Consider the following 27,180-nt stretch of genomic DNA (forward strand, 5'->3'; position numbering starts at 1 on the left):
TGGATAAGGTAAGTATGGGTATAGGGCAGTGGTTCCCAATCTGTGCGCCGCGGCACTCAGGTACGCCATCAAAAGTAGCCAGGGGCGCCGCAAACAGTTTGGGAACCACTGACTGATACACAATAAAAGTAATACTTGCGGTGAAGTGCAGGATTCTTCAGACACTGATTTGTGTTCGGTGGCAGTTTTGTTTATTCTTTCAGTGATGCAGTTCAGGAGCTGGGAAACTGGAGTTCAGGAGAAAGTTAAGAAATTCCAGATGGAAACGTGTAAGCACTGCAGCAGGTGATTAGAAGTTCAGGCAGAGCCATTCAAGGGAGGTGGGTGGGGCCTACGTGGGGCACACAAGGTCAGCAAGTTGGTAGACAGGGCTGCCAGGATTTAGGTTAGAGGTGTTTCTTAAGAACAGTGTTTAATGTGTAAAATATTAAGTCCTGGTGCTCAAAAACAGCATTAATGGTGCCCTTGATTTTACCATTGTATATGTACTGGGAGCTATCACCAACACCTAAAAGCTGCAATATCTAAGCAGACACAATTTGCGCCCAGCTCACACACACTACCATTACTGTTTTGTGCCCATTTGTATTCTATCACCGAGGCAGGCGACAGGAATGCACATTTGTTAACTTCTGCGAGAGAAGCCTATGAAATATGAATGTGCACTTGTGAAAACTAGAGTGGACATCCTCTGCACTAAAAGTTCACTATGATGTCAAACTTGATCACTGACTGCAGTGACAAGACAGCAGGAGCGTGTAGTTTGACACAGCTTCAGTATCAGGAATCTTCTCTTAGTAGGGACGTGGGAGGAATCACAACTGTACACAGCGGAGTGGAGGCCTGTGGTGTTATAAGAGGGACCTCACATCGCCTCAGACAGGTAAAACTAGGCCCTGTGCAGACAATGGGAAGCAGAAGGGGCACACTTCAGTTGCACGAGGGGGCCATACGCTGGCGCGTTCATGCAGCCAGGCCTCTCCGTGCCAGCAGGCAGTCTAGCGCAGCCACCAGTCTGATGGAATCCCCCACCTGCTCCTAGTAATTGTCATCTGACTGGGAGCCAGTACTTGAACACATGCAGCAGCTGGCACCGGGGTGATGCTGAGCTTGCTGAAGTGAGTAGAAAAAATGCATAGTTCCGGCCCTATAAATTAAGTGCCAGTGCTGAGCACCGGAAACCAGCAGCACAAATTAAGCACTGCTTAAGAAGGAAATAAAATGTCCTGCGGCCCTCAAAGCGAAACAAAACATTTTGCAGACTACCTGCTTTTGCACACAACGCACCTTGAAAAATGATGATTCACAGCGCCGGGGAGCCCTCTCTCATGCAGAAGCTGCACTCTTACACCTAGCGATCATGCAAAAGGTGCCAATGAGAATAAGTTTTTTCATCCCTTGCCCATCTCCCCACATTTGGTTCCTAAGAGTGAGCCCCACATCAATCATTATAATACCTTTGTCGGCTTCATCCCAATTATTTTCAGGGAGAACAATCGAAGGCTCGGTTTACATCCGCCCAAAGAAAGTAACATATTGGGGAGCCGCAGCCAACGGCCAATAAGGCAAGGGAGCCGTGGGTTGAAAAAGTTTGGAAACACTGGTATAGGGGTATATGTTTTGGGGTACTGAGGTATATGTTTTGGGGTGTTTGGGTATTTTAAGGGTTCAGATATAGTTTCGGGTTATGGGGTACAGGGGTAGTTTTAGGGTTTAGGGATAGGTATGGGTTTTGGGGTACAGGGGCATTTTTAGGGTTCAGAACTAGGTTTGGGTTTTGGGGTATAGGGGTACTTTTAGGGTTCAGGGGTAGGTTTGGGTATTGGGGTACAGGGGTATTTTAAGGGTTTAGGGCTAGGTTTGGGTTTTGGGGTACAGGGGTATTCTTAGGGTTCAGGGCTAGGTTTGGGGTTTGGGGTAGAGTGGTATTTTAGGGTTATGGGGTAGGTTTGGGTTTTGGGGTACTGGGTTGTTTTATGGTTCAGGGCTAGGTTTGGGTTTTGGGGTACAGGGGTATTTTTAGGGTTCAGGGGTAGGTTTGGGTTTTGGGGTACAGGGGTATTTTAAGGGTTCAGGGCTAGGTTTGGGTTTTGGGTTTTAGGGTTCAGGGGTAGGTTTGGGTTTTGGGGTACAGTTGTATTTTTAGGGTCCAGGGCTAGGTTTGGGTTTTTGGGTACAGGGGTATTTTTAGGGTTCAGGGGTAGGTTTGGGTTTTGAGGTACAGGGGTATTTATAGGGTTAAGGGCTAGGTTTGGGTTTTGTGGTACAGGGGTATTTTTAGGGTTTAGGGATAGGTTTGGGTTTCGGGGTATAGGGTATATGTATAGGGTTAAGATGGGTTAGTGTTTAAGTGTGTTGGGGTATTTTAAGGAGTAAGGGTGGGTTATGATTATGGGGTGCAGGGGTATTTAACGGGAGCAGGGTGGGATTAGCACACGATATGAAACATGGCATGAAGCACGGAACGTACCACACGCCCACATCGTTTGTCACGCCCACAGCACACGCCCACAGCACAACGCAGACATGCCCACAAGGGACTACTTTGCTGGCACGGTTCTTTTACCTTTTAAATGTATATGGTGGGCATCTGCATAGCCGATGTCCTTCTGCTGCAACTGCCTTTTCCAACGCTGTATTCGGTGTTGTGATTGGTGCTGTGTTTCCTGAGATTACCCGCCTCAAAGGTTTGGGCTCTCTCTTTATTATATTAGTATGGATTGCACTTGCACTTTATTCAACAAAAGTTGTTTTTTTTTTTACAAAGAAAATAATAGTGTGTTCATATTTGCACACTGTTTTAGAACATTGAATGTTTGATATTGTAAAGCACTTGCATTTCTTTTAATGGTTCTGTGAATACTGTAAGTATTTTAATGGCTGCTTTTGCACTTGCATATTAGTTATTTCTATGCTTACCTTCTCAATTTGTGATTTTGGCCCTCATATTCAATGCAATTGTGTGGGATTTGCCATGTCGTAGGATCGATATATATTTAGATGTGAGAAGGCTTTTCTATTGACATTTATGATGTACCAAATACTGTTTAAACTATATACAATAAGGGACTCATTTTGGGAACCACCATTACGTACATACCTCTATGGACAATGTGCCTTTTTGTTCTTAAAAAATGTTTAAAAATGTTTAAAGTTTACTGGTATATGATCGATGCAAATTAAGTCAAAGTATTGTGCTTTGGATATTTTACACCTGTGCAATTAGCTTAATAACTACTGTTCGAATTCTTGATAGTTTCTCTGCATGTTACCGTACTTTAAGTCTGTCTTCTATATTTGTTTACATTGTAGTCACCTTTCTACAGGAATTAGTGGACTTTCTGCTATGTAGCACTTCCCCTCCCTAAGCACGTCATGTGATCAAGCTCGCGGACGCGAGCGAAACGCGTCAATGGCGGGCACTTTGTCTGAGTAAAATTCCTGGATTATTTTATGCCGAATAAATTTGCACCTGCACCTGAATATCCTGTGGTCCTGATTTGATTGCTGTGGCTTTGCGAAGAGGTCCTCGCCAGACAATCCCGTTTTGAGACTGTATACGGGTAGGGCTAGAACAGTTTTTTGATATATATATATTTTTTATATATATATATATATATATATATATATATATATATATATATATATATATATATATATATATATATATATATATATATTACCTACTGGCGGTCGCCAGTAGGTAGTTATAGTTAGGACCTAGTTTCCATAGGAAATCCTCAACATTCTATTTGGAATAACTTTGGCCCTGGTGGATGAGTCTTTGCGAATTTCTCAAAGAAGATGGCTAGGTCCGCTGCGCTCCTTCCCTGAAAGTTTGGGGGGGATTGGTCAAGTGGGGGCTGAGATATAAGGGGGGTCCCAAAACGTGTTTTCTCCATGTTATTTTCCATAGGACCTTTAGACTCGGCTACAGGTCGAACGGCTGAATGAATTTATAAGAAATTTGCCAAAACTGTAGAGTCTTGTTCGCAGATTACGCTTTTTTTGGAATGGTGTAAATCCGTTCAGTAGTTGTTGAGAAAATTAAAGTTAAAGCCAATTATATATCTATAGGCGCGCACACGTGCGCGCACCCAAGCGGCTGCGCGTGAGCTGAATTTTTTTTGGCTGCGTGATGTCTGTTAACGTTCGATTCGAAGGAAATCAGGAAGTTTTTTCCGCCATTTTGTCACTGCGAGTAAATATATTGTTCATTTCAAAGCGTTGAAACATGGAAAGGGGAGAAGATAGAGATTGTTTTGCTGCGTAGCTTTTCTCGGGGTGTGCAGTAAGGCCCTTAAACGCAAAAAGATATAATTTTTCCCCGAAAAAAAATACGGGGTGCGCGCACCCGGTCGCGCACATCTATTTACAAGAGTGTGAAAATGGAGATAAATCAGAAGTTTGAGTGCTTAGATATAAGGTGGCTCTGAAAAGAGCCCTTGTGTTAATTGAGTGTTTTCTGCATTTATAAGTAAGTGCCGATGCAGAGCCTGATGTTGCAGAGGAAGATTCTGTTTCCCTCATTCGTGAAATGAACACCGTCTCTCCTATAGACGTCTTGCATGTGGTATCGCAAGTTGTTGTGGTAAATAGAACCCATGCTATAATCTCTGAGGAACGCAGAAACAGATTTATTTACATGTCTCCTTGCTTTCTCAAATTGTGCACAATGGTGATTGGACCAATTCCATTTCTGTCTTTGGCATATATTGGAATATACCAAGGCAGATCGAGGAAAAAGTGTCATCAATTGTCGAAAGGTGTCTTTTAGAAGCATTTCCAGACCTACCCCAGTGATTGTGCCTAGATCGTTCCCACCACAGTGCACAATTATAAGGTCTGGTTCTGGGAGATGCATAAAAGTTTTCACCAATGGAATCAATTGGTGACATTTCAATCCTCTTTTGGAAATCCATGTTATGTGTACATTTGGTAAGCTGAGGTTGCAAATTAGTCTGCTTACTGCATATTTTTCACTCCAGTGAATATAACTGTGTCCTATTAGCCAGACCTTCATTTTCAAGGGATTTGTAGTTGTCCTCCGATCGGTTCTGGAAGTGGAATGGTAGTTAGAAGTTGAAATTCTAAATAAAGAAAAAGGAAGAGGCTGGGTGTGGTTTAAAAAATAAAAATGATTGGTTGATTGTAACAAGTGGAGATTGAACAGGTTAATGTTTATGTTAAACGAAAAGTACTATTGGGTGTGAAAAAACAAGATATGTAACAGAGCTGTGTATTGGTAGGTGTTTCTGGAGGGAAAATAGTGTTCTTAGTTTGTTGTAGAACGTTAAGACATGAACTTTTGACCTGTGCGTTCAGCAAGGTGCAGAATGAGGTGTAACCATGGAAACAGCCGGAGATGGCGGTTGGTGATGGGTTCACTCTTTGGTGCCTCTGCATCTGAGTCTGTTCTCTGGTGGCTGGCGGACAACTGTTTGTTATTGTGGAGATGAAAGGGTGATAAGGAGAGAAATACGACATAGCGTCTGGCCTGTAGAAACGTGGGAGCAGTGATTAACTCTGAGTGAAGCGGAACTGTGTCGGTGCTTAGTAACAGTAAAAAAAAAATGTTAACAGTGGTATAACTGTCTTTACGGTGCGCGACCTACTAAGAAAGAGTTCACGGGCCGTAATTGGCTTGCAGGTTCTAGTATCAGTAAGTGAGGTCGAGAAAAGAAAACATTCAGGACTTTATTTATGAAGGCCTTGCGCCACCGGTGCGTTACTTTTTCCCATTTTAAAAAATGAGGCACTGGCGGCGGAAGGTCTTCATAAGTAAGGTCCTCAGTGACTACAGTTAAGGTTATGTGGAACCCATGAATAGTTTTTCAATATGAAATCATTTCAGTTGAGATTATGGATTAAAAGAGAAACCGTGAATATTTGAAATGTTTATTTAGAAATGTACTGTTTTAAAGGCAAATCATTATGTAATATGAGTACAGAAATTGCAAAAAACACAGTAATTGGTATTGTCAGTAGTACATGGAATACAAACGCTATAGTTGAAGAAAAATGAATATAGTTGGAAAAAAACATTGTACAGTCTTATAAGGAAGTATATTATATTTTAATAAATGGAAGAAGGTTTCTGGCCTTTCAGTTTAGGAACGATATATGAAAATGCAAGTGGTTATACATCATTACTTTATGAATCAGCTGTCAAACAACACGAAATCATAATGTCCACTGTTAGTAAAGCAAATAGGTCTGTTCTTCAAAAGAAAATATGGAAAAGAACGTGAAGAATATAGAAAACCAAAAGGAAATGAGGACGTCAATGGCTTGTTTGAGAGTTATTGAAGCATTGTTTAGGCAATATAGGTAGCTTCTGCTTGTAACAGGAAATCAGTTTTATCATTTGAAAGTATGTCAGCTATCCAATGGAAAAGAGTAAAGCAGTACTGATGATCTGTTATAATCGGAGCCTCTTTTACCATCAGAGGGCAGCTCGGTGGGTTTTCGATGTAGCTCGCTGTTAGGAAAGAGTTAACCGTCCATTGTGTAGGCAAAGTATGCAGCAAGTGCCTCTAACATGAAATCATTGTTATCATTTGAAAACATGTCAGCCATCCAATTGAGAAGATGAAAGGAGCATTCATGATCTGTCATTATTGGGGCGTCTTTTACCATCATAGGGCAGCTCGGTGGGTTTTCGATGTAGCTCTCTGTTAGGAAATCTTGCGCCGCTGCGAATATATTCCTATGACCCAGAACTCCTTGTATCGCTGCAAAGGCCATAAACCCTCCGGAAAGTATGTCAGCTATCCAATGGAAAAGAGTAAAACAGTACTGATGATCTGTTATAATCGGAGCCTCTTTTACCATCAGAGGGCAGCTCGGTGGGTTTTCGATGTAGCTCGCTGTTAGGAAAGAGTTAACAGTCCATACACAGTCAGGGATACACAGCATTGCATACCAGCGCCGAGACGCCTACGGGTATTTGCACGCGCTCTATAAATATCATTAAATAAATAAAATAAATAAATTGTGTAGGCAAAGTATGCAGCAAGTGCCTCTAACATGAAATCATTGTTATCATCTGAAAACATGTCAGCCATCCAATTGAGAAGATGAAAGGAGCATTCATGATCTGTCATTATTGGGGCGTCTTTTACCATCATAGGGCAGCTCGGTGGGTTTTCGATGTAGCTCTCTGTTAGGAAATCTTGCGCCGCTGCGAATATATTCCAATGACCCAGAACTCCTTGTATCGCTGCAAAGGCCATATACCCTCCATTGTAACAAAGCTGTTCATGATCAAGTAACGGATTCATGAGGTGATTGTAATTCGGTTCAGGAGGTACCAAATTGCAGAGACATAAATCCAGGGCCCACGTGAAATCACAGCTCAGGCAATGAAATACAGGCTGCACACAGGTGAAATACGAATATCGAAATGATAATCAATATGAAGTATTCAAAGTTGAGAGTGGTAAGGTGCCGTAGTACAGAAGTATTCTCTGTCGAAATAGTTCTAAGTGGTCCGGCTCGTTTGCGAAGGCAGGAGGGACATCCATTTTGAATTTCCGAAGATGGTACAGGAAACGGCGCAGCACTGCCGGTTGTATAGCAACTCCACAGAATTAGGTCGCCGGCTATGCAGTGGAGAGGAGCAGAATGACTTGATACATTTTCTAGGAGTCTAGTCACTTATATATTGCTTAGTGGTTATTAAAAAAGTAGCTTTTTTTGAACTGGAGGATGCGTTAAAAAATAAGGGAGTGATTTGAGGGAGTTGTAAAGCAAGGTCAATTTTTTTTTACATCAATGCTGTTTTCTGTGAATGTTAGCTTAGTGAAAGATATGTGTGTGAGCAGATGCAACGTTCAGTTTTAAATGTGACAATGGCGGTCTTGTTCATGTCTTCCGATTCAAGGTCGGAATTCGCTGCCAAATACAAAGATTAAGAAACACATGCGTGGGGTACATAGTGTGCATTCTTAAAGGAAAGCAAATGAAGGGTTATTTTTACCGCGTTAGCATTGTCGTTTAAAAAGTTATAGTGATTTCTATTATATGTGAAGAAAGTGTCACTGATGAAGACTGAAAATAAATCCTTATAAATGATAGGGACTGGTATATTTTAGAAAAGGTGTGTAACATTACATGAATTGTGGAAAAAAAAATAATGTAATTGAAAGTGTATGGTTTGAAAATGAAAAGTAGAGGTTTATAGTTCATGTTTTGAAAGCAGTTCTAGAGGGTCAGATGAAAGTGTATGGTTTGAAAATGAAAAGTAGAGGTTTATAGTTCACGTTTTGAAAGCAGTTCTAGAGGGTCAGATGCATGATAGATTTATAAAAAATAGAACATGTTTTTAAATAGTATTTTGGAAAAAATATGTGCCTTTATGTACTATTTACATTATCTGCCTGTTGCATATTCTTTGAGTTTTAGTAATCCTGTGTCTTATAAGTTTTCTAGGGGCGGTTTGAGGTTCATGGTGGGTTTGGGCAGGGAGGGTAGGTTGGGGGTTTGTAATAGGGGGTTCGGCTGGGGTGGAGTGCGGAGTTTAGTGAAAAGTGAGGGGGGCGGGGAGTTACGGTGTTTGGTAATGGAGCAGAGTCAGAGGACGCCACATTTGTGTTATGGGGTGCCACGGAAATATGTATTTATTCTCAGAGGTTTATTATATTAAGGATATATATCAGCATGGTGGCTCTTGTCGTTTTGTGGTTCTGTGTATGTTTATAATGCTGGCCCTGTAGTTTTTGTTTATGGACCTTATTACGACACACAGGGGAGCTACGTTGCACAGTTGGAGATCAGAGACTTAGGAAATAAAACTTTATAATTGTAAAGGCTGTAAGCGATAGAAATCGCCCGTTCTCGGTGTACAAAATATCACTGCTATTGGTGGTATTTTCTACGGTGTTAGTACTCGAAGGAGAATAGTAACATATATGTGAAATAAAATTATGTAATAGGCTCAGCATTTCACATTATCGCGTGAAAACAAAAGTTGCTTTTACATAGCAATAAGTCTCTTATAATTAAGGGACGGAGTGTATATAGTGCTATTTAGTACTCTGCTATGTGATTGATGTCGAATATTTCATAAGAGGAGGCTTTAAAAGTTTTTCGATAAACTGGTTTTCTAGGGAAGTGGGTGGAGTGTTCCGTGTAAATTGCAGAATAGAAACTAGTAAGAACCAATTGGAAGTGTTGTTTTAAAGTCACATGACTGCACATGCGTGTCTCGACGCGATAGGTGGGTGCGCGCACCCGGTCGCGCACTATAAGAAAGCGGCGAGAAAATATCAGCTAATATGCTCTTGAAGCTTGTTTTGGTACAAAGAGTTAGTTCTGAAAAGAACTTTTTTTTTTTTTTTTTTTTGGAAACAAGTGTTATGCTTTTGATTTCTTAAAGTTGCTACGACATTTTTCAGTATGTTATACTATCCAAATAAAGTGAAGAAATTTAACTTTTCTTGGAGCATTTATGACTCTCAATTTTGTGTTTAATTAGAGTAAAGCTTTGCTCTCCGTATACAAGAAGTTCTCCACAGTTGTTGCATTTTATGTGCACCTTCGCCAGACATGGTTTCAAGTCCATTTCAGCACTCGATGGAGATACAGGTCGTCCACCGGAAGATGTGCTGATTACTTCTGATGGTAATAGCGTGGCCTCCGTTTTTCTTGTCAAAGGTGGTCGCTCATTTTCATCAGATTCGGAAGATGAATGCGGAACGGTAGCCATTGTACCGAAGTCTTCGGGAAGATGTTCGACGTTGTTGTCTCTTGAGAGTAGAAAAGAAAGTGATGGAAGTGGGTGGAGTGCTGCGTGTAAATTCCAGAATAGAAACTACCAAGAACCAATTAGAAGTTTCGTTTAGAAGTCACATGACTTCACATGCAAGTGTCAGGTCCTGTACGCGATAGAAGGGTGCGCGCACCCGGTCTCGCACTAAAATAAAGCGGCGAAAAAACATCTTATAATATGCTCTTGGAGCATGTTTTGGTGGCAAGAGTTTGTTCTGAAAAGAACTTTTTTTTTTTTTTTTTTTTGGGAAACAAGTGTTTTGATGCTTTTGATTTCTTAAAGTTGCTACGACATTTTTCAGTATGTCATACTATCCAAATAAAGTGAAGAAATTTAACTTTTCTTGGAGCATTTATGACTCTCAATTGTGTGTTTAATTAGAGTAAAGCTTTGCTCTCCGTATACAAGAAGTTCTCCACAGTTCGTGCATTTCATGTGCACGTTCGCAAGATATGGTCTGAAGTCCATTTCAGCACTCGATGGAGATACAGGTCGTCCTCCGGAAGATGTGCTGATTACTTCTGATGGTAATAGCGTGGCCTCCGTTTTTCTTGTCAAAGGTGGTCGCTCATTTCCTTCAGATTCGGAAGATAAATGCGGAACGGTAGCCATTGTAGCGAAGTCTTCGGGAAGATGTTCGACGTTGTTCTCTCTTGAGAGTAGAAAAGAAAGTGATGGAAGTGGGTGGAGTGCTGCGTGTAAATTCCAGAATAGAAACTACCAAGAACCAATTAGAAGTGTTGTTTAGAAGTCACATGACTTCACATGCAAGTGTCAGGTCCTGTACGCGATAGGAGGGTGCGCGCACCCGGTCGCGTACTACAATGAAGCGGCGAAAAAACATGTCATAAGAGGCTCTTGGAGCATGTTTTGGTAGAAATAGTTAGTTCTGAAAAGAACTTTTTTTTTTTTTTTTTTTTTTTGGAAACAAGTCGTATGATGCTTTCGATTTCTTAAAGTTTGTACTACATTTTTCAGTATGTAATAGTATGAAAATGAAGTGAAGAAATTTATTTTTTCTTGGGGCATTTATGACTTTCAATTTTGAGTTTAATAAGAACAAGGCTCTGCTCTCCATACAAAAGAATTTCTGCACACTGGTTGCATTTCATATGTACCTTCGCAAGATATGGTCTCAAGTCCATCTCAGCACTCGATGGAGATACAGGTCCTCCACCAGAAGATGTGCTGGCCACCTCTGATGGTAATAGCGTGGCCAGGGCTCTTGTCGATGCTTTTGCATAATGCTCAGGGTGCCTTTGTTTAACATGCCGCTGCATGGTATGTATAGAAAAGGAATATTTTTTATTTGGATTTCCCCTTGAGAGCTCCGAATTGCATATCGTGCAGGTTACTTTTGGCGCATTCACTTTCTTTTGATCTTCAGGATAAGTAAAAAATTGCCAAATGAAAGATTCCTTTTTTCTTCTTAGCGGTGGTCGCTCATTTCCTTCTGATTAGGAAGATGAATGCAGAACGGCAGCCATTTCAGCAAACTTTTCCGGAAGATGATCGACGTTGTTGTCTCTTGAGAGTAGAAAAGATTGTGAGGAAAGTGGGTGGAGTGCTTCGTGTAAATTTCAGAACAGAAACTACTAAGAACCAATTGGAAGTCTTGTTTTCAAGTCACATGACTTTACATGCGCTTCTCAGGACGTGTAGGCGGTGACACTATCTAGTTACGAACGTGATTACATACTTAGGAACTAGCATTCAAAAAAACTATGAAATTCACTGAAAAAACCATAGGTTTTACACACGTTATAGTTAGGAAGTAGCATTTGAAAAACCTATGAAAGTCACTGAAAAAACCATAGGTTTGACACCAGTTATAGTTAGCTGGAAATTTTACTGACATAAAACCAATGAAATTCCACGTTATAGTTAGTTGGACTCACTATAACTTGCGCGTGTAATGCACTGCTGATGACATCACATATTACATCACTCATGAGATCACTGATAACACCATCTAGTGAATGTCTGTCTTTTTAAAAAACAAATATGTTTTATATATGTAAATGTAGAGGTCGATGTAAAAATAAATGTTTAAATAAGTGTCTTAATGGATGTGGAGGACTGTATGGATGGCTGAGTGTGTATATGTGTGTGTTAGTGAGTGAATGCCTGCCTCACTAGTGTGTTTATCAGTAACGATATATGTTTTAATCTAGTTTATGTAAGTATTGATATATATAAGTGAGTATATGCGACAGTGAGAGATTGAAAGAGTTCCTCTTTAAATAAGTATGTGTTTCTATAAGTGATTGTTTAAAAGAGTAAGTAAGTGTAAGTTTACTTAGAAGTAACGTGCTACTGTGTGTATATCTGTCTATGTAAATAGATGGATGTTTATTACTTTATTTGCAAGTGTGAATATGTGTGTGATTTACTTTTGGATGTCTGTCGGTATATAACAGGATGTATAGCTGTATCACTATATATAATCAGTGAGTATATATACGAGTGACTATATAGAACTGTTATTGAATTATTGGATGTGTATATAAATGTTGGAATTACTGAATTGGTTGTTGTAACTGGTATAGGTATGTCCACTTTTTTTTATATGTTAGTTTTTTTTTTCAAAATGTGTTTTAAGGGTTACTTTAGAGTGCAAGTAGGTTAGTCTCTCTGTCACAAGGATGGTATCATCAGTGATCTCATTAGTGACGTCACTGACCATGTCATAAGTAATGTAATATGTGATGTCATCAGCAGTGCATTACACGCGCAAGTTATAGTGAGTCCAGCTAACTATAACGGGGAATTTCATTGGTTTTATGTCAGTAAAATTTCCAGCTAACTATAACTGGTGTCAAACCTATGGTTTTTTCAGTGAATTTCATAGGTTTTTCAAATGCTACTTCCTAACTATAACGTGTGTAAAACCTATGGTTTTTTCAGTGAATATATATATATATATATATATGGAAGAAAAGGTTGCCACCTAGGTGGGAATGCACTTACAGGTAGGAATTAATGCCAGCGCAAGGGCGCGAGCTGCGAACAGAGTCCCTTTCCTGCCAGACGCGTTTCGGGCCAACGCCCTCTTCAGTGGCAGCACATGTGACATGACGGCAGCTGCAGGCACCAGTAAATACCCTCAGTGATTATGCACAGGTGTGAAACCTGAAGCAATGCTTTCTGGGACTGGTGGTTCGATAAAACCCAAATGGGTCGCCGCCGCCATTCGCATGCAAAAAAAGTTTTAAAGGGATTGCCAATGTCCCCCCAAGCACCCCGCAAGTAAAGGCACCTCCTGTACCACAAAAAGCTGCCCAAATGAGGCAGCCGTGGACCCGCAGTTTGTTACAACATATCCAAAATTTTCAAAGTGGAGAATTCTTCTTTCTCAACAACCACAGCAGTACCATGCTGATACCAGGAGAGACACTAGTATCCATCAAAATCCAAGGTGAAAGCTGGGTTGTTCCTCTGCCAGTACAGACTTTAAATTAGCTAACATGCTACAACATGAAGGTGTGGGCGAAATGGCAGATGATCCCCTTAAACCTTTTTGATTGTCAAATTTTCAGTCTGTTTATTAACTGTTTCCTCCAGGAACCCCCACTACTCCCCCTTGCATCACTCCACTCAATGATACATATTGAGAATTTGAGAAAGTGGAAAGTACTAGGTAAAAGTATGCAGTACTTTCTTGTTCGACTGTTATGGGAATTATAGGTGTTTAAGCCTATTTCTCAGGAACCAATGGTTCAAGATGACTACTTTGGCATAGACGGTTCAAAGCCTAATAAATTTGCACTGGATGATGTGCCTGCATAAAAAGAATGTCTATTTAAATTTTCCTGTTTCGCATTTTAATTGCTGCTTCTTGATAGTTTGATCATTTCCACTTTGCAGCACCTTCCTTGGGAATTCCCGCAGACACAGGGATATTCATCAAAGTAATAGCGGTTTCTGTGCACTTCACAGATTTGTACATGTTTTCGTCTAGTAGTTCATAAAGGCAGACTCTCCAGTGAAGAAAGAAGAATATTCACAAGCGACCTACATCACAAGTTTTTTCCCTCTCCATTAGTTTTATGGAATTGGCTCTCGTCTCATTTCATTGCCTACAAATTCAGCATACTTCCACAGATACTATATAGGAGGAACTCCCTCATGTCCACACCCCCTTCTAACAGGAGAGGTTAGGCCACATTCGCAATGCAGTGAAGTATTATTGCTCAGATGTAAACTTTCAGGTGGTTGTGTTTCAAAGCTTGATAGTTACTTGCATTTTTTGGTCCGCCAAGTAAAACTGATCTGACATGAAGTTACACACAGCAGGTAGAGCAAAAACCTCAACCCAATTAGATACCCTGTACTCCAGATAATAATCAACACAACAGCTCCTTCCCCTCTGGATTTTGAGTTTACCTGATAACTTACTCCTTAGTAAAGCTAGTTCTCTCGTGCTTTTGCATCAGTCTCTCCTACATTAATCAAGGATCTACAATGTTGAAAGTTCTTATGCAGTCTCCTGCTGGTAGAGCATTTAAGGAAGGCTTGATCTCAGATTACATAAACTTTCCGTAAACCTCCAGTGTGGAGGTTGAGAGACATAGCTTAGTAAGCTGATTGCTATTGTGGGAGGTTATAGCTATAATGTTGACATCAAGATGTACTTCTAAGTCTAGTCAAACATGTATAGAGCTACCCAGACTCATGGGGTGCCTGAAATAAAGATACTATAAAAGGCTGCATATTTGTTATTATGGCATCTTTTGGCCAGAATGGTTTACGTAACCATGGCAAAGTGACATCTGCAGTCTGTCTCTAATTTCATTATAATATTGAAACAAGCTATTGGCTGATTTTTAACAAGGCTTTATAGTAGGTTTCTGCCTTAATCCTTTGTGCCCTCAATGGGTTTGAGACTGGTGTTATTTATTATGAAGTGAAAAACTTTTTCATCTTTGTCTTTACTTCATATTATGCAGAAGAGTCCCAATGTCTGTGCTTGCATCTTTCTTATACAAATAGGGGTAGTTGAGGCAAAGTGCATTATTTCGAGAGCTGAGAGAAAGAATCATAAACTGCTTTAAGATATTCTGTCCTTATGACCAAGATTGAGACACATGTGGAATTTTTTTTTTTTTTTTTTTTTTGTTCCTCATCTCAACCATGGCTGGCCCATCAGTACCGTGGGCTCGAAAAAAGTGTGACCTGGAGAAAACCGACGTGCTGTCTCAGTACAGGACTGGTGGGGGCCAATCGTTATGAAGGAGTGCCAAGACCCTACAGCCGAGTCGGTGCGGAATGTTGCAACCTCACATGATTCCCCTTTATCTAGAAACCTGGAGTTCTCTTTAGCATTGCATTTCTATAATTCCTGAAGTTTGACTAGGAGTAAATGTGCATGGCTAATGTATTTTTAAGAAATGCACCATAAGAATCTTTGGAAATTGCAGACCAGTTTATTTATCAATTAGAAAGATGAGTTTTAATATCTTTAGTGGTGTTATGGGGAGTGTACCAAATAGGTCTTCTGAAACCAAAATGAACACATGAATTTTCAATCAGAATGAATTGATAGGAAAACTAAATTCTCCTAAGACAGTAAGTAGACTTGGTAAAACTAAACACGCCTGTGGTGTTCCGACAATTTCAGAAAACGAACCTCCTATAATGGAGTGATGACCCGTATCTTGCAAATCCTCTAGAAGGTACTCATTTTAAGACATCACATTTGTTAATTAAATAAACACAGCAGATTAATTTAAACTAAAAACAAAGACATCAATTGTACAATTTTTTATACAGTCCTTAATCAGTAGTATCTAAAATCAATGGAAGTGTGAAATGCTTTCTCAGCTTTCACCAGAAAGAACCTAGATTTTAGAAGATGTCTACTCTTTTACAATAAATGTCAACTCTATGACTTTCCGAAGCAAAGTTAAAAAAAGGGTGAATGCACTCCTTCCCGTATTTTATTTTTTTGATATTGCTGTGACAGCAAAAAAGAATGCGTGCAAGCAGCGCTGTGATACGTCCCCTCACAGCATATTAAAGATAGTGAAAAAAAGTGACGCTGGTTGCGACCCTGGCTGTTGCACTGCTATAGAGGAACAAAGTCTTCCAAGTTATCCAATATTTCAAATTTGAACTAGGTAATCCATAGTAAACCAGTCAGTTTTCATCCATTATACTCATCTTAATACATGTGTGGAGTCAATCCGGAGACAGTTGAAATTCACATGATGTTTTATTGTTGCATTTTCAAACGTTTTCTGTAGCTAATCCAAGCTTTTACATAAACGTGTGCTATTATGACAACATTCCATGTGACCCAATGCATTTCGAACCGGTCAGGTTGTTCGTCAGGGGTTGCTGTGAAAAAATTATAAGCATACACCTTAGCCATCTACTCCAGCGTGACAAACCTAATAATTGCATAAACAAAAATTATCATCACAAAAACCCAAAATGGTGTGCAAACAGAATCGCTACAAAATTTCCTCTCCTAAATACAACTAATAAAATCTTCTCAAGACATTAGGTGTGCCCTCCACTAAACCCCTCCTATACTTCAACATAACGTGCAAAAAAATAACTAAAAATTAACTCCCACATTCGGTAAAGCAAAATAACCGAATTTACCTAGTACAAGCCAAACATGGCATTCTGATCTCTGTGCCATCCTTCGTTCTCGACAGGATCAATCTCCTTACTTGTTCGTACCTATGTTGCTCTTGTAACCGCTCGCACAGGTGAGCGCAATCAAACCACGCGACTCACCCATTCCGCTCAGGACATACTTCTTACTACTTCAGGTCCCATTGTGCATTGCCCCGCGTTACCGCCCCAGAACGAAAACCTGTACTTGGTGACCAATTAATGAAACCTCATCTTGCCATAGTGCATAAAACCATGATGAAGAACAAAATATGACTTCATAATTAATTACCCAATGACAAATAAGACTCCATTCCAGTCACAGTTTTAAGCATAATAAAATTCTCCATAGCACGTTCATTCAGCGACACAGCCTCCTGTTCTACGGCTGCATTTTCATAGAATGCCTGCTTTAGCCATGAAATATCCATACTCGCAATTCTGTGTGGGTCTGTAAACAACTCAGGTTGGCCTAATTAATTAAAAGTGTGCCTGATGTAAACTAGCTAAGGAATGCTCAACATACCGTCCAAAGCCAGACAGTTGCGAATGATTAGCCTGTTGAAAAACAGAACCTCCTTTAGCCAAACTGACAACCAAAATAGAAGAAGGGCGAAGGGCAATCAAATTTGTGTTGTACCCAGAGCCCACCTCCTCATGAGGCATCTCGGAAGGGATACACACAGGTACTTTTAATAGACATCTCAAAAAGACATTTTCTACAACCTGAAGCTTAGCAACATGCATAGCCCCAAATTTCCCAGCTGTAACTCGCCAGTGAAACACACCTGGCCTTAAAAACTTTGAGCATCGCCTCCATGTTAGTCTGACCCATACGCCTTGCCAAAAGGCCAACCCCATTAACTACAGCCTTAAACCTCATAGTGTTCTTCTTTAGCAGGATTTGCCAAGTGAATCTGGAGTCCAAGAGGATCTCAAAGTACGGAAAATGAATTACCCTGTAAATAGGGTGGCCCTTGACCTCATCACTTTTGGATGTGGTGTTCCTAGGGCACACCACCATAACATTATACTTAAGGTGGTTAGTGGTGAAGTTAAGCTCGTCCATGAAATTGACAAAAAGATCTAACAACGTCTGTAGACACCTTGCCGTATGGAACATGAGGATGTCTTCGTTTGCGTATAAAAGGATCGGCAGACGACGACCGCCTACTGTCGGGCATCCACACCTGGATCCTGCAAGGCCACCTCCAGCCCACTGATGTAAAGGGTGAAGAGAAAGACGCACCCCTCTCTTCAACTCCAAGGGCAATGTACATTTGCTGTCGGACCCAAATCTGACTGAGGCAGAGAACCCGTTGTGAAGCCCATCAGTTGTGTAGAGTAGGGTAGAACCATTAGCAAAATAATAAGGTTGTTGAATAAAGGCTAACTATTTAGAGGACTGAGGGTTGTAAATCAATTAGTAGGAAAAATAAACTCCACCAATTGGGTATAAGATCACACTAATCCAACATATTGTCTGCATTTCATCTGGACAGATTGTGAACTGCGAACATGATAAACCCGATGCAAACCTTTAACCAAAGAAGACAGGGAGGCAAGATGGCCGCTGCGATGTTGTGCTGAGAGGTCGCATCTAATTCCCTCTCCCACAATGAGTTGACAGACAGGGAGGCAAGATGGCCGCTGCGATGTTGTGCTGAGAGGTCGCATCTAATTCCCTCTCCCACAATGAGTTGACATTTCGTGGAAAAACGCTGTGCTACACGGAGTAATACCTCTAATGGAGTTTGGGCGCTGGTGGCTTGCAGAAGTAACTTTAAAGAAGAAAATATTGCGAGTTGGGCAGGCTTGGGTCCGAGTGAAAGAAGCGCTATTGAGGCTTTTTTCTGGACACTATATGGCTCCTAAAATACCTGTTCGTGCTCCCAACCAGGAGAAGGTGAGCGAGAGGACTAAAAGGCTGACAGATACTTCGGCAACAATGAAGACAGTAACAGCCATTAGCGCAAAATCGGATACCCCAGCAGGAAAGAACACCGGCGCGACTAAAAAAGTATTTCCTCCCCCCCCTCCTCCAGAGAAAGCTAAGAAAGCAGAACTACGAAAACAGAGTTTGATCTCCAAACACAACAATCCAGGAGAGGCGCGCTGCACTAGTAAAAGCAATTCAGCAAAGGGAGATGAGCAGAAGTTACGAGAATCAGGTATGCGGCAGCCTACCATGACGGAGATCTTGACAGTGACAGTGAAACTCCCCGATGCGGTAGCAGCAGAAACGCCAAAATGCGGAGATGCTGTGATGCCGGTCTCCGTTCACGAAGCAGACGCTGACACTCCGGTTGCAGGAAACGTCCTCGAGGACGCAGCGGACGGCGGAGACTCTGTGAGGGCGGTTGCTAGGCAACCGAGAGAGCCGACGCCGAGAGCAAGCCAGATCGTGGAAGCAAAGCAGGCAGGCGGCGGTGGACCGGCCGAAGCGGCGCTGGAAAGCAGTGAAGGCGAAGGTAAAGGGGAGCGCGGAGGGGAGGAAATTAATGGCACAAGGAACACGGGAGGCACAACAGGAGATACCACAGCCGATATGCTCGGAGCCCTAATGTTGGTGGAGGAAGAAATAAACGCCTCAAAGAAAAAGCCTGGCTCATGGGGAAGCCATGAAAGTTTAGTGAATGTGAACCTTACAGGAGAGGCAAACAGTAACAAACACCTTCAGGGGGGCGGTGATTGCACTTCTCTAGAAGGGGAAGGCGAATTCTATTCAGTCAACGAAGATTCAGGTTCAACATTATCGTCAGAAACTAGTGCAGAAGAGGACGAACAGGAAGATACTGAATCAGGTATAAGCGCGTCAGAGAAAGAGTCCACAATGGAAAAAAAAGACATTCTAAACTGGAGAAACGACTTCTCTGGGACTACTCAGCAACCTCACAAGTATATCAGGAGGAGGATGTACATGAAAACACGGCGGAGGGAGCAGCAGCTGCTGGCGGTAACCCCGCACAACGGGACCCTTTTCATACCCTGTTCTTGACTCTTAAACAAATGCAAAGCGAAGCAAGGGCAGAGAGCCGCAGGGCGAGGCAGGCATCAAAGAAAATCCAAAACAGCTTAAGGAAAGTCAATAAACTGTATGATGAACTGGTGGACCGTGTCACAGAGGTTGAGGAGCGCACCGGCAAGCTGGAAGATGATGTTGGGAGATGGCAGTCATTCAAGACAGAGCAAGAAAGAATGGCAGAGGATATGCGTTGGAAGATGGAGGACTTTGAAAATAGGCAGAGGAGGAACAACGTTCGCTTGCTGGGTGTGGAAGAAGGGGCAGAAGGGCAGGACGTCAGGCAATACGTGATAAAGTTGCTGAAGGGTGCCTTTCCAGAATCCCAGTGGCAGTGGGAAACAGAAATTCAGAGGGCACATAGGTTCCCATTTACAGTAAAAAAAAGCCGGGGGGCAGGAGGAGGAGGGAGGGATGGCCAGAAAAACCATCCCAGGGCAATATTGGTGTATATTGGGAACTTCCTGCTCAGAGAGGAGATTTTGAGTAAGGCAAAGCCAGAGAGTAGGAGGACTTTTGAAGGCACCACCTTTTTCGCTAGACCTGACTTCTGCCATTTTACTGTAGAGAGGAGGTGGAAGTTAAGGCAGTTGATCGCACCATTCCAAGCTCTCGGTATGGAAGCATATTTACTTTACCCAGCCAGACTAAAAGTAATCGTGAGAGGGAAAACTTGGATGTTTAACTCAGAGATTAAAGCTGAGCTCTTCTTAGAAGAAATGAGGAGGCAGAAGGGAGGTTAAAAGGTATAGATATTTATATATGGCTATACATGTTTCTGGATAAGAGTGAGGGTGATTTAAGGGGAGCACTGCAAAATTAAGTGAAGTGAGTGGGGGAGGGAAGCGACTTGCACAACAACAAAGGCGGGCACACATAGGTCAGTTGACCTATTTGCCTGTAAAAGGGAGGGGGGAGGGGGCAGAGCAGGGGTGGAGAGGGAGGGGAGGGGAAGGGGGGGTGGAACGACAACATTTTTTCTTTAAGATATGGCACATTGTTATGTATTCAAGAACTTGTGAAAATATGCAGTCTGGTTTGACGATGTTAAATAATGTTTATCTTGTATGGTACCTGTCAAAGTTAGCACAATGGCATGTAGGATAGTATCACTGAATATATGTGGTTTAAATGAGCCTAATAAGAGAATGAGAGTTGCAGCATATTTGAAATCTTTGCGATTAGATTTGATATGTCTGCAAGAAACCCATATAGAGTCAAGTAGGGCATACCTTTTAGAGCAATTAGGATTTGATTTGTTGGCAAGATCTAGACAAGAGACTAGGACCAGAGGAGTAGCAATCCTGGGTAGACAAAGGGACGTCGTGGTAGGGAAGAAGAAGGAAGACAAATGGGGTAGATGGGCTATCTTAGAAATCTGTTTTAAAGGGCAGAAATTAACGCTAGTTACTATCTATGGATCAACAGAAGATGACCCTGATGTATTTCAGTTTCTTGATGCGGAGTTAGCCCAGTGGAATGAACCCATAGTATGTTGTGGAGATTTTAATATACTTGATTTAGAGAGCTCATTTACACAAGAAAATGCGACCTATAGAGGTAGGAAAAGGAAAGTATTTAGGGCTTTGGCAGACATGGTCACACATAATGCTCTGGTAGATCCTTGGGTAAAGCTACATCCTCACCTTGATGGTTGTACTTTCTTTTCTGCCCCTCATAAAGTAATGGTTAGGCTTGACTACTTCCTGATAACGAATTGTTTACTAGTCGAGTCACAGGTGGAGAAGTTACCCAGGGTAATCTCAGACCATAGTCCGGTGATCCTTACTATTAAAATCAACCAAATACCAAGAATTCCTGCACAATGGACTTTTGAGAGAGGCCTTTTAAAGGATCCTGCATATAGGGAGCATATGGTAGTTTGGAGCAAATGGTTTTGGGATATAAATAGGGGGACAGCAGCCCCAGGGGTGGTCTGGGATACATTCAAGGCAGGAGTAAGGGGTGAAACAATTAGTTTTGCAATGGGGAGACAAAAAAGAGAAAGGGAAAGGAGAGAAGAGATAGGACAGAGGTTGTTAAGAGAGGAAGGGAACTTAAGCAGGGCTATAAGACACAATCTACCCTTAGAGGATTGTCTGCTTAAGATCATAGCGCTAAAAGCTGAAGCAGTGGAAGGTCTTGCAAGGCAGGCGGCAGATAACTTCTTAACAAAAAAGGAAAAAATATACGAACTTAGTGAGAAGGTGGGGCGGGTGCTGGCAATTAGAACTAGGCAGAGAGCAGCTGAAGCAGGTGTAAAGGAAGTAAGAGACGCGCAGGGGAACATGGTCATGGAGACTAACCTAGTAAGAGAAGTCTTTAGAGAATTCTATGCGGATTTATATACTCCAGAAGATCCAACAAATCTAGAAGAGATTGATAAATATTTGAGGAATATTCCGCCTCCAACAATGTCAGTAGAAGACAGGGAGATATTAGATGGACCATTGCAGCTTGAAGAGTTAGAGGAAGCTCTTGGAAGTTTACCGGCAGGGAAAGCGGCAGGGCCGGATCAGATTCCACTTGAATTTTATCAAATATTCAAAAAAGAGCTTTTGGCAGACATGTTCATGATAATGCAGCAAGCACAGGTAGGGGAACCCAGCCCGGAGACGTGGGGAGGGGCTAACATAATAGTTATTTTGAAAAAGGGGAAGCCACCAGAAACACCAGGGTCATATAGGCCAATCACATTAATGAACTCGGACGTTAAAATCTACTCTAAAATATTAGCAAAAAGGCTGGCTGGGATAATCGAGCAGCTTGTAACCCCTATCCAGCATGGATTCATTCCTGGGAAAGGGACCACGCAACATGTAAGGACGGTGATCACGATGTTGGACTCTGCGGATATCCTAGGAGACCCTGTTGCAGCACTATTTCTGGATGCCGAGAAGGCATTCGACAGGGTCTCATGGGATTACCTGTGGCAGGTTATGAGGTGGTGTGGATTGGGGGAACCTTTTATAAAAGCCATACGGGTACTGTATAATGCTCCAACAGCAAGTATAAGAGTGAATGGAGGGCTTTCTGATAAAGTAAAAATTGCTAGGGGGACTAGGCAGGGATGTCCCTCCTCTCCCCTGCTGTTTGCGCTATATTTGGAACCACTATTGCGCAGGCTTGAAGCTAATCAAAAGATACCACCAATGAGGATTAATAACTGTGTGGTGAAGACCTTAGCCTACGCAGATGATGTTGCAATTTTAACGCCTAATCCGACCATAGCTATAAAAGAGGTGGAGTTAGAGGCTCAGAGGTTTGGAAAGATCTCAGGATATAGCCTAAATAGATTAAAAACGCAGATAATCAAAAATAGATATACTGTATGTACTGATGATAGGGTGGTCAACTCAGCAGTGTACTTAGGGGTGCTTTTAACGACAAGTTTGGATAACATAGTAGAGCAGAATTTGGCACCTCTAATTGATAAAGTCAAAAAAGACTTAGAAAGGATGAATAATTTGCACCTTTCCCTTATGGGCTGCACAAATATAATTAAAATGTAAATTTTACCTAAATTTTTATATTTCTTTCGTTCTATTCCTTTAGTATTTGAGGCTAGATGGTTTAATTTGTTAGAGAAGGTACTTAATAGATTTATTTGGGCACACGGGAAAACTAGACGGGCCTATAGATATATGACCCTCCCAAGAGAAAGAGGTGGCTGGGGGGCACCTGATTTTAGGTTATATCAAATGGCGGCAGCACTTCAGTATATGCAGGGGTTAATTGGGGGTGGAGGAAGTGATAGCAGTGTTACGACTATGTCAACAGAAGTTTACTCTATAGTATTAGGGGCAGAGGCAGAAAATAATTTTTTTAATAGAATTGAGTTTGGTTACCACAAACGGACTAGATTTAAGACTGTAGTGGCAGCAGGTAGGGTATGGATTGCATTCCTAAAAAAAATGGGGCTGGGAAGATATAACAGATATATCAGGCTCTATAAGAACAGATCTTTCCCGGCGGAAGTATTTGCAGATTCGATAATGTTGAGTTGGTACCAAAAAGGAATAGGGCAGATTGGGGACTTAATGGATGGGGAGGTGTTAGTTCAGTTTACAGATCTTATCCTCAAGTATGGGATTGAGAGGAAGGACTTTTTCAAATACCTACAGGTAAGGAGCTTCCTCTGTCGTAAACAAGGTGGTAGTGCGGGATTTAGTACTAATGAAGTATTGGAGAAAATAAAAATGGGGAGGGACTGCACAATTAGATCTTTTTATGCATGTCTAGCAAAAAGTAAAATTGATGATTTAGAGAAAGTTAGCAACAAATGGATTGAAAAATTGGGTGGGGAGACTGGAAATTTTCAAGAATCCCTGGACATGGGATGTAATGTTCTGTGCTCAGGTCCCATGCAATCGCAGCATTATAAGACTCTATTCTCGTTGTACCATACTCCCGCCAGGATAGCTAAATGGGGAGGCACCACTGGCACCACCTGTCCACGTTGTAATGCAGGGGATGCAGATATTATCCATATGTTTGCTACCTGCCCTCAGCTCTATTCCCTGATTAAAAATATGGAAGATTTTCTTAGTAATACTCTTGACATACGAACCAAATTGACACCTATGATGATACTGTTTGGGAGAGATAATCAAGTTGGCTCTGATCAGAAGGAATTCATGTTTATAGCTACCGCAGTTATGAGATTAACAATAGCAAGAGTTTGGCTAGACAAGGTACCCCCAGGAATGCATGTATGGCTGGCAAATTTACTAGCTAGTTATAACCTTGAGAAAGCTATTTATGCACGCAAGGGGAAAAGGGGTAGGAGACTTGGGCTCAAAATCTGGGAACCAATAGCCAAATGGAAAGAAAGGATGGCAATATAAGATATTGTAACAGAATATGAAATTTTGAACTGTAAATTATATGGCAGGATATCTCTATATTGCTTATATTGTTTATACTGTTTAAAACTTCAAACCAGCGAAATTTGAAATCTTTGATGTATAAAATATACAAATGTATGATGTAAAATACAATGTGCATATTAAGAAAAAGGAAAAATAAAAATTATTTAAAAAAAAAAAAAAAAGCAAACCTTTAACCAAAGTCATAATTGATAAAAGTTTCCTCACTGGCTTGATAAGGTGGTGCATGTGGTGTTGCTTGAACTTGCACAAGACAGTGTATTTAATGGACAACTTTGCCATGGGCTCCATGTGAGGTGCATGCTTTCATGGTGATAAATCTTAATTATTTCCACTGGAATGTGGTTGAAATATAAATTGAAACATGAAATACCTCAATATATTTTCCTAAATCATTTACATGTTTTGGAAGACTCATCAAAGCATGATATGAGTAAAATTTTGAAATGATTTTTGTCTTGGGCTATGATTGCAAATTAACTTGGAGTAGGACGACACAAAATGACTTTATCGTTGTTTGTAGGTTATGATATTCAAATGTTTAACTTGAAACCCTCGGTTATTACTATGTGGTAGTTTTTTTATTGTATTTTTCTCTGTGGGATATTTGCAATCAAACACGCTTTCTGGTTGAAAACCTCATTTCCTTCTGGAAAACATCACTTACTTTGTAGGCATGTCTCTCTTGTGATATACAAACATGAAGTCTCTTGCGCTCTCTGCCCATATTATGAAGTCCAATATATTGAGGTTTGCTCCAGTGTTGAATTATGATTTATCGAAAAATGCAGGACGCTTCATGGCGAGTACAAGATACCTGGTAAATTGTTACATCAAGGATATTCACAGTGGAGTCACACAACCAGCATCATCTGTTTGAGGTTTTATCAAAATGGACACATGTTCCCCATTTGGGAGAATACCACAAAACTGAAATGGTGCAACTGTAGCATGATATGGAGCCCATGCTGAGGAGAGAGCAATTATCTTTTTGATCTACCTTTTTATGAAAAATGTATTACCTGCTACTAGAGACTTTTAGATGAATGCGCCTGGTCCCAAAGGTAATGCCTGTCTAGTGGAGACCTGTTATAGTGTAAGTAGCTTTTTCGAAAGTGATTATCATTAGAACAGACTTCTGGATCTAGTCACTATATTTTAATTGTTCACCGATCAATAATAATGTTTGTGGTATGATTATTTAAATATTCTACTAATCTGCAGTTGCCAGGTGTAACTTTTTTCCTTTCATTTCTTTTTCAAAGGTAAAGTGCAAGTAAAGAGTTCAGACATACAAGTCGGGGACCTCATCATAGTGGAAAAGGTTTTTGCTCTTTTACATTTATTTTAGAAACGGGTGCTTGTATAATTTTTATTGTAAGTGTTTATATGAAATGAATGGATATTTAGAGCGGATAAAACACCATGGTTCCTTGATCTTGTTTTACTATGATAATTCTTGTACATGATGCTAAACACATTAGCACAATTTCAGCTAAACAGATGTTTTTGCACTTTATCAATGGGTAATACAATGTGTCACTATGAATGGCATGCACACACAGTAGATTAACTCACAATGTGTATTTTGTGGCACATTTCTGTATATATAAATGATTTGTTTAGGGCAATGCCAATTTGTTTACCTTTATTAAACACGGGAACATACATAATATTTGCAATCGACCACTCTTTAGTTACTGCTTCCCAGACAACAGCAACAAACAGGCTTCTGTAGAGTGTGTTCGCAGGTACTAGTTCTATATCTGCACTGCAAAACTGTATATTCTCAAACCTTCCTCGTCCTTTCCCCCCCCAAAAAAGTCTAAAAACGCATTGCCCAAACAACACACTGAGCAGACTACCCCACTCTAATTCTACACCTTTTAATATTTTAAATAATTAGAAAAATTACCATAAGCTGCAACCTACTCCATACCCCTTGATCCCCCGGCAATGATTCTGATCCTTAGCCAAAATCAAATATTTTAGTGTATTGTGTTTCACATGAAGTGAAACATGTCTCCTTTTGAGCAGATAAACGATTATGTTGACCATCGGCCTGAGGCAAAAGAAAGTGTGCGCCAGGCTGTATATCAACATGAATAAAAAGATTTTCGGAAACACTGATATGTAAACCTTTTGGATTATACAGTACATCACAACAAAAGCACACCTAATGTGCATGGCCAAGGCAGAATCAAATAGTTTACTAGTTTGTACATAGCATCCTAAAATCTGAGTACATTTCCCCTGAAGAGAAGAAAAGGAGGTTAATTGTCATCTGTGTGATAAAAGTTTGATTTAGTAGTCAATCATTCAACAATGTTTATTTGACTTAGGAAAAACCCATAAAAGCATAGTTTATAAATACGCAATACAACTATCATTAATACAACTATTCACTGCACAAAAACTCCTGAGACAATGTCACTTCAGTACCTGTTACACATAAGTGTGAAAGCAAATAAGATCAGAAGAGGAACACTATTTACAAGTATCCTGAGGGGGAACATCAAAAATATAGTTCATTATTAGTAAATGCCTAAAGGACTATATCAGTCAAGAACCTCATGAATCATAAATTCATAAAATGTGCCATAAATAAGATTAGGACCTTTGAAACAGTATCCTTTCATCTACTATTGCACATGGTCAGGCCTTTTGTCTTGACGTGTGTGGTAATTGCCTAAGTGTTGTGCTCAGTACTAGCCAGCTGCTTCTATGTAGAACATTCCACCCATATGACTCTAGAATGTTCTGAGTTCTTCATCCATGTTGCCAAGTGCTCAGAGTCAGTTGCTGTTGGCTGTCCTGTGGATAGGACGTTGCTGTACCTGAAGCTTGAATAAAGAAGTTCATCACAAAAACCA

At 40.8% G+C, this 27,180-nt stretch overlaps 1 protein-coding gene across 2 annotated transcripts in view; it reads left to right on the forward strand.

Annotated features, from left to right (window-relative positions):
- The window catches only part of ATP9B (ATPase phospholipid transporting 9B), a 2,364,768-nt gene that overhangs the window by 689,946 nt on the left and 1,647,642 nt on the right, over positions 1 to 27,180 (forward strand). For both annotated transcript variants that reach the window (XM_086965515.1, XM_086965516.1), the window contains exon 6: positions 25,573 to 25,631. In XM_086965515.1, the coding sequence (XP_086821641.1) occupies positions 25,573 to 25,631 (59 nt within the window). The remainder of the gene's footprint in view (positions 1 to 25,572; positions 25,632 to 27,180) is intronic.

The sequence above is a fragment of the Lissotriton vulgaris genome, chromosome 4_1, assembly GCF_964263255.1.
Source record: "Lissotriton vulgaris chromosome 4_1, aLisVul1.2, whole genome shotgun sequence".
Lineage (NCBI taxonomy): Eukaryota > Metazoa > Chordata > Amphibia > Caudata > Salamandridae > Lissotriton > Lissotriton vulgaris.